The sequence below is a fragment of a genome, unplaced genomic scaffold, assembly GCF_019419815.1.
Source record: "Pyrus x bretschneideri cultivar Hongxiangsu unplaced genomic scaffold, Pyrus_bretschneideri_v1 Contig62, whole genome shotgun sequence".
Taxonomy (NCBI): Eukaryota; Viridiplantae; Streptophyta; class Magnoliopsida; order Rosales; family Rosaceae; genus Pyrus; species Pyrus x bretschneideri.
This window is the reverse complement of record NW_025999801.1, coordinates 1,828,399-1,836,419: the sequence shown is the minus strand read 5'-3', so window position 1 is coordinate 1,836,419 and position 8,021 is coordinate 1,828,399. Positions and strand designations below refer to the sequence as shown.

The 8,021-nt window shown below is 36.4% G+C and overlaps 2 protein-coding genes across 4 annotated transcripts; both read left to right on the top strand.

Annotated features, from left to right (window-relative positions):
* The first annotated feature begins 1,185 nt into the window (after positions 1-1,185).
* Positions 1,186-2,800, top strand: LOC103946177. Of its 2 annotated transcripts, none has more exons than XM_009356831.3 (2): positions 1,186-1,323; positions 1,821-2,800. In XM_009356831.3, exons 1-2 carry the CDS (start codon positions 1,288-1,290, stop codon positions 2,610-2,612), a joined length of 828 nt encoding a protein of 275 aa, XP_009355106.2. In that variant the 5' UTR covers positions 1,186-1,287; the 3' UTR covers positions 2,613-2,800. The 2 variants fall into 2 exon arrangements, with proteins under 2 accessions (XP_009355106.2, XP_048428738.1); XM_048572781.1 differs by lacking the exon at positions 1,186-1,323 and adding an exon at positions 1,360-1,514.
* Positions 2,801-4,826: 2,026 nt separating this feature from the next.
* On the top strand, positions 4,827-7,558 carry LOC103946178. 2 transcript variants are annotated; one of them, XM_018647221.2, is made up of 4 exons: positions 4,827-4,982; positions 5,070-5,138; positions 6,367-6,410; positions 6,492-7,558. In XM_018647221.2, the coding sequence occupies exons 3-4, from the start codon at positions 6,408-6,410 to the stop codon at positions 7,299-7,301; spliced, it is 813 nt and encodes a 270-aa protein (XP_018502737.2). In that variant the 5' UTR covers positions 4,827-4,982; positions 5,070-5,138; positions 6,367-6,407; the 3' UTR covers positions 7,302-7,558. The 2 variants fall into 2 exon arrangements, with proteins under 2 accessions (XP_018502737.2, XP_009355108.2); XM_009356833.3 differs by lacking the exon at positions 6,367-6,410.
* Positions 7,559-8,021: the final 463 nt, after the last annotated feature.

The following is an 8,021-nucleotide window of genomic DNA, read 5'->3' as shown; positions in this document are numbered from 1 at the left end:
AATCCTAGACTAGATGGATTAGGTGGAAAAGGATCCGGAGAGGGATCCCGTTCCCTTTTAACCATCTTGAAATTCTCCCGATCCCTTTCCCTTTTAACCATCTTGAAATTCTGGCTCTTCCTCTCAGCCGTATCATTAGTAATTTGTTTAGAAATGTATTGTTAAACTAAGTTAGTTGACAGTGATAGACTTAATTTGGGAAACAAAAAATATTTCTCCATAAAATTCATAAGAGTATGGAAAGCTGAAGGCCAAAAATGTATCAGTCAGTATCATTAATTTGTTTTACAAAGTTGCAACAAGTTATATGAGTTATCCAAACAACATAATTAAACATTCTGTCATTTAAATTCCATCAAATATATAAACTTGCAATTGATGAAAATTTAAATTTCGTCAGTTTAGAATTTCTAGTAATTTATAATTTGTTTGTTTAAACAATAAATATTATTGGGTTGTTTGGAATTGTTTTTAAAATAATTGAAAGTACTTTTAGAGAAAATATTTTTGGATTGCAAAAACACTTAAATGTGTTTCCTAAAAGAAGCATCATCTGTGTTTTTTTAGGAGCATTTTAAGTGTTTTACTAGAATTCAGTTACGTTTTTACTAAAGATTAGTTTAAAAATAATTTCCATAAAAAATACACTGTAAAATTTGTAAAAATACTTCTAAACAAACTAATAATGAATTTCATTTTTCCGCAAAAAGTCCCAAGAATATCATTGGGCCCCATTTAATGACACAGCCCAATGTAGAATAGCTTTAATATGGGAGCATTTTTTCTTACCACCATAACTATGATGTATGCTTATCATACATCTAATCAATTGACATGTATTCTTTCACTTACATCTTGTTAATTTTCACATTAAATATAACATTTTCAATTTAAAAAAAAAAGTTAACCAAGGTTAAGTAAAAAGACACATATCAATTAACTAAATGTATAATGAAGCATAATTTATGATGGTAAACAAAAATGCTTCCACTTTAATATATGGACTAAGATTCTCTTCCCTTCTCCTTTCATCATCTTCTCTCACATTCTTTATTTTGTCTTTCTCTTTCTATAAAAAATTAATATAAAATATTAACGTGACTTAAACGTAACTGTTCAAATAAGAATAAGAGAAATAAAAAGAAATAAAAATCCTACTCCTAAATATATTTATTACCCGTTCAAATGAAAGGCAGAGTTCCAGACGCGAAAGTTTTGTTATGAAAAGCCGAGTTGCTGGCGCGCGAACCAAAAAATTCGATCCGGTCCGGCGAAACAAACAAACAGATGAACCGGAAGGTGAAAGGAAAAGTTCATGTGAAGGTTAGTTACTGGTGCTGATTCTGATTCTGATTTTGATTCTCTATGGGTTGTTTTCTCGTGCAACATCCATGATTATTTTCTGTTGTTGAAAGTTGAAGAATTGAAAGCGATGCTGTACATGCTTGTGTGGATAAGTTCAATTGACCACAAAGCAAAAAGCTTTACCAATAAATTTCCAACTACAACATAGTGTAAGTTGTGAGATTGCTTGAAATAATAGCAGTAACTAGCTGAAATACTAGATTAGATGAGACCGATGTGGCATCTTGGAGGAGGGATAAGCCGAGAGGTGATCGAGATGCTTAGGGTCCTTCCGGGAGTAGAAGAGAAGATGAGTATACTTGTTATCTTCCAAATTTTATGCAAGAATAACATAGCGCTATTGATGATGCAGTCGGCTGTGTTACTGGAGTCTGTTTTTTGATTGGCTTTTCTAAGAATAGTCTCTTGATTATGCAGTTGTATGGAAGCTAATGTTTTGTTTGTTTAATTTTCAGAAAGATATGCCTAGAACAGGTGAAGCTACTTCATCCAATCCCAGGGCTCCATATGATGAGGACGTGGCTAGGGTTTTTCAAGCCATCAAGCAAATGGCTGACCTTGCGCTTGAAGGCACTTCTGCAGTAAATCGGAGGCTGAAATTTTTGAAGGTTTTCATTAGTCTGTCACCCCCGCAGTATGCAGGAAATCCTGATGAACCTTTAGAAGGGGTGGAGTGGTTCGAAAGGATAAAGCAATGTTTTGATGTAAGTGATGTCCCCGAAGACCTAAAAGTTGGTTTTGCCACCTACTGTCTTATTGGAGCGGCTCACTACTGGTGGGAATTTGTTAAAAGGATCCGTGATGTTAAATCCATCACTTGGGCAGAATTTGAGGAGCTGTTTTTGAATATGTATTATCCTGAAACTGTAAGGGATGCTAAATGCGAAGAATTTCTAGGGTTGACCCAACAAAACATGTCTGTTGCTCAGTATGCATCTAAGTTCCTTGAGCTAGCATGGTATGCACGAACTAATCTTGTGAGCTCAGATGAATTTACAGCATCGCAATTTCTAAGGGGACTGAGGCCTTCCATAAAAGCAAGGGTAACTCAGTTCAGTACTTATGGTGACATGGTGGCAGCTGCTTTAAGAGTGGAACAATCTTTTGAGGACAGCGAGGAAGAGTCATTTGAGGAAGCTTCTGGTGCAGGGGAAAAAAGGCCAAGAAAGGAGTACATTTGCCACCACTGCGGGGAGCCTGGTCATATTCGGCCTAATTGCCCGGAATTAAACTCGCGTGCTTTTTGAAAGTTCTATCAAAATCTCATCCTAATGATGGAAGGCAAAAATGGTTTCAACTCCAAGTTAGTAGTGTATGGATAATGGTTTGTGAGACTTTCAATATGCCTGGCTTTTGTTTTGGTATGTATCCATGTATCTATGCATCTGACTTTTGTTCCTTTGGACCTTTGTGAATAAAGAATCTGTTTTGTAGATGTCAAAGTGTCACTTGCTAGTTGCTAATCAATGGAATCCCAATTATACATACAAGGTTTAAGATCCAAGACATACATTTTGACACATCATTTGTTGGGCTTACATTGTAATGTATTTAAAGATCTAAACCGTTTATATTTTAGTACATCATTCGTAGATGATTCTAACAAAAAATTAGACATCAAAAACCATTAAGACATTTATTTGTAGGGAAGAAAATAGATGAATACAGTTCTACAAAAGAAACACAAAATATAATTCAACGCTCAGATAGTTTTAGATTTGGGTTATTTTTGGTAAACAATGATCTTGGAGGTAAGATATAAAAGACAATTAGATTGTTGAAATACATTACGGAGTGGGCCATACAAAAACGTGTGTCAAAAGCGTGTTCCTGAATCTTAACCCTACATATATATATATATATATATATTTGACAAACGATGAGAAATTGACACTAAAGTCATGTGTAAACTACGAGAGGAGGATTCGAACTTTGTTGCAAAGACTGCTTGCTATTGTATTAAGATAGAATGTTTGACCCCTTGAACTTTATTGCAGTTGAAATTAACCCTCTGAACTATTTATTTGGTAATCTAACCCCCTCAACTATCAATCAATTAACCTCTTGTCTCTAGATTTCGTCCACTATTCCATCAAATTCAAGGGAAATTAGTCTTTTTATCATGAATTCCTCCATGATAGGGTTGATAGGGGTGGGGAATGGGTGGTTGGTCATTCGGGATTTTCGTTTTGTTTTATTTATTATAATTAAAAAGTTTTCTTATTATGTTATAAGTTCTTTTTATTATTCTGTTTCCACGTGTCATAATTTTATTGGGGGTTACAAATGACAAGGAAGAATTCATGATGCTAATTTGTCCTTGAATTTGACGGAATAGTGAATCAAATCTAACAATAAGGATTAACTAGCTGATTTTAAACAGTTTAGGGATTAATTTATCAAAAAAATAATTCAAGGATCAATTTTAAATGAGACAATAGTTTAGAAGGTCAAACCGTAGTTTACCCATTATATTAATCGCTTCGTTTTGATTACTTAGAAAGCCCTTGTCTTTTTTTTTTTTTTTTAACCCACATTTGAGTAACATACATGAACCAGAAAGTTTGGTGATTAGTGTTACAGCTTAAAGAAAGCACAAAATTGTGTCCAAAAGATAGAGACAACATGAAAGGACCAATTTCAGTGATTAGGTTTTGGCGGTGAGAATTTCATAAAACAGTTCCTGATGATATATGTGCGAGTATTCAATTCCATGTCGTATGAAAGACAAGAAAACAATGTAAGCATTTACCATTTGTGGCTCGCAAGGCTTGTTTCCGTCCTAGTAAAGGTCTACATTGCGTTCTTGTCTTTCATAAAATGTGGAATTGGTCACTCGCAAATGTTAAAGGCCTATCTCGGGCGAACTTCACAAACTGCGGGACCCGTGATATTTTGTACCGTCAAAAAGGATCAACTCAAGCTTCATGCTGTTGTAAATTTTATTTTGGTTTATGATGGAGGAAAATAATTGAAATTTTATTGAGGTCATATGATGATTTGGACATCGCACAATGAAAGTCAAGGTGATTTACGAGTTGGTAGTATTTTTTGGGATTGGTTGTTTAGAAAGGATCATTTTCGGATCTACTTTATGGGAATCCTAGAGATCTTCACATTCTAATCATTTATCCCATATTATATGTTTGGTTTTCATTAGATACTATTTGAATTTAATTTTAAATAAAAAAATCAAATAATTTCTAATTATAAAATACAAAATGAATGATCAAGATGTAAAAATCGCTAGGATCTCCATAAAATGTGCCAGGATGGATCCAATTCCTGGTTTTTTGAGCTCGAGTGGCAGTTTTCAAATTCAACGGATGACTGCGCCACGTGGCATCCGAGGAGTGGCTGATCTTACCACACTGTCTAAGATTTTCTCATTGTCCTGCCACATGGCCATCTACCATTGGATAACTTAAGTGAAGCGGAGAGCGGCAAAAGCGCGGGATAACATCCCTGCTTGCTCTTCGTCTTCGATGACAGAAGCACGAGCAGAAAAAAGAGAAACAGAGAAAGAAAAAACTTTCCTGCAATCTCTCAAAATTCGTAACTTTCATTCCGGAAGTCCGATTGAAAAACAGTGAATCGAACCCAACGAGCGTTCTGAGGTAAATTTTGAGGATTATTACTTAGATTTCAGTCATTCGTTCAGTTTGGGATTTTTGACTAATTAAGCTCAAATCTTCGATTTCAAGCTTTTTCTTGCCCAATTTGACTTCTTGGAGCTTAACTGAAGGCTAGTGAACGAATTCTGAGACAAGAAGGTAAAGAAATTTGTACGATCGGTTCAGACGGCTGGAATAATTCTACAAATTTGATATGGTGGTTGGTTGGTTAGTTAGTTACTGGTGGAAGTTCATTCTGATTCTGTTTTTTTTTTTTTTTTTTTTTTCTGGGTTTTCTCTTCTGCAACTTGGTTTGTTGTTTTCTGTTGTTGAAAGATGAAGAATTTGTAGCGATGGTATGCATGCATGCATGGGTGTGGTGTGTATAAGTGCAATTTAGCTGAAAAAAAAAGCTTGACCTATAAATTTCATCTACTAACTTAATGTAAGATGTGAGATTAATTAATTACAGTAACCACTGGTAGATTAACCAAAGGGAAAGCCTCAGGGATTGATACAATTGTTTATTTTATTCAAGAATGATTAGGTTTCGCTGCATAGTACTACAGTCTAATGATATTCGTCTCTACTGGTAAGTGCTATGTCTTAAGTTCGACTCATAAGTACCAAATTACTATGGCTAAGCCCATTGGGTGGCTTATCTCAAATCCTCAACCCTTTGTGTAATTTATCGTTGTGGTAAAATAAAGAATGATCGCCTCATTGCTCTCTTCATGTTCTCTTGTGATGTTCACCTCATCATATTAATTCAAGTAATTTTCTCTTAAACTTAATGACTGTTATAACATATTACCTCAATAAACAGACCACATTTGTGAACACAATCAAGAGTAAGCCAGAATGTGCATCTTAGGGTCCTTCCCGGAGTGAAGAGAATATGGCTGTACTTGCTATCTGCCGAGACTTTTAATTAAAATAAACATAGAATTTTTCATTGCCTTTAATTATCCTGATGTTCAGACTGATTGGCTTAAAAAATTTATGGAGTGAACGCCTCTAGTCGTTTCCCTTTCTCTGTACTTATAGAATGATGATTTTTTCTAGTAATTTAGCATTGCTTGTGTTCACTGATTGTAGTTTTTTGGGAGTTGTAGCAAGTACGATGATGTTTGTTAGGCGTTTTTGTTGTCAAACTCAGATTGATGATGTATTCTGCAGCGTTACTTGAGTCTGCTTTCTGATTTGCTATTCTAAGAAAAACCAAAGAAAAAGTGTACTGTGTTTCATCTCTAGAGAATGCATTATAAATGATTAATATTCTTACAGCTATGCCATTCGTTGGTGAATACTGTGATGATAGTGATGGTGTATTTAAGCTTTAGCTTTAGATTCGAGTTGTATGTAATCTTGTTTGGTATTTCTGAAGTTGGTAGATTTCAGCGGCATGATGGGTAATTGCTCAGGTGGATGGTACGCTGTTGGCTACACTTTGAATAATCTCTTGATTACGCACTTGTATGGAAGCTAATGTTTTGTTTGTTTAAATTTCAGAAAGATATGCCTAGAACAGGTGACGCTACTTCATTCAATCCCAGGGCTCCGCATGATGAGGACATGGCTAAGGTTTTGCAAGCCATCAAGCAAATGGCTAGCCTTGCGCTTGAGGGCACATCCGGAATTGATCAGAGGCTGAAATTTTTGAAGGTTTTCATTAGTCTGTCACCCCCACAGTATGCAGGAAATCCTGATGAACCGTTAGAAGGGGTGGAGTGGCTCGAAAGGATAAAGCAATGTTTTGATGTAAGTGACGTCCCCGAAGACCTAAAAGTTGGGTTTGCCACATACTGTCTTGTTGGAGCGGCTCACTACTGGTGGGAATTTGTTAAAAGGATCCGTGATGTTAAATCCGTCACTTGGGCAGAATTTGAGGAGCTGTTTTTGAATATGTATTTTCCTGAAACTATAAGGAATGCTAAATGCGAAGAATTTCTAAGGTTGACCCAAGGAAACATGACCGTTGCTCAGTTCGAATCTAAATTCCTTCAGCTGTCACGACATGCACCCCATCTTGTGCGTACAGATGAACAGAGGGCAGAAAAGTTTCTAATGGGACTGAGGCCTTCCATAGGATCAAAGGTAGCTGTAATACCGCATGATACTTATCTTAAGGTGAGGGCAGCGGCTTTGTTAGTGGAAAGATCTTTTGACATTCTGGCAGAGCAAGAGTCGTTTGAGGGAGCTTCTAGTGCAGGGGAGAAAAGGCCAAGAAAGCAGTACATTTGCCACCACTGTGGCGAGCCTGGTCATATCCGGCCAAATTGCCCTGAATTTCAGCCTCCTTCCCCTTCCTATCCCTACTGAAGGCACTTAAACTCGCGTGCTTTCGGAAAGTTTTATCAGAATCTCATCCTAATAATGGAAGGCACGAATGGTTGCAACACCAAGTGAATAATGTGTGTGTAATAGTTTGTAAGACTTTCAATATGTCTTGCCCTTGTTTTGGTACGGAACCGTCCTTCCGACTCTTGTTCCATTTGATCTTTGTGGATAGGGAATCTGTTTTGCAAGTGTCACTTGCTAGTATGATCTATGACAAACGATTGGAAAGTTACTCTAAATTGTGGGAGGGGGATTCGAACTTTGGTGCTAAGGGTGGAAGCACACTACTTGCTCTAGCCAACTTGACTAAACCTAGTTCCATAGAATCCCAATATTATATTATCACTATGGTTTGATCACCTTCTTTGAAAGCCATTGCTTTTAACCCCACATTCGAGTAACATACGCGAAGCAGGTTCCTTATCTTGTAAAGTTGGGTGATTTGTGTTATTGCTTAAAGAAAGCACCACAAAACTGTGTCCAAAAGACAGAGAGATAACGTCAAAGGACCAATTCAATGAAACAAATTATTTTCAATCAAGTGCCGCATTTGCGGTGAGATTTCCATAAAACCAGTTTCTAAGATATATGCGCGAGTTATCAGTTACATGCAATATGGAAGAAAAGAAGACAATACATGCATTTACCATTTTGCGGTTTGCAAGGCTTGCTTCCGCATGGTCGAACTTCACAAACAAAAAG

What these genes read in the sequence shown, in the direction of transcription:
- LOC103946177 (XM_009356831.3), top strand. Translation starts at nt 1,288, where the DNA reads ATGAACCGGAAGGTGAAAGGAAAAGTTCATGTGAAG. An exon ending in AAGGAAAAGTTCATGTGAAG is followed by an intron (nt 1,324 to 1,820) that starts GTTAGTTACTGG and finishes TTTAATTTTCAG; the next exon opens with AAAGATATGCCTAGAACAGG.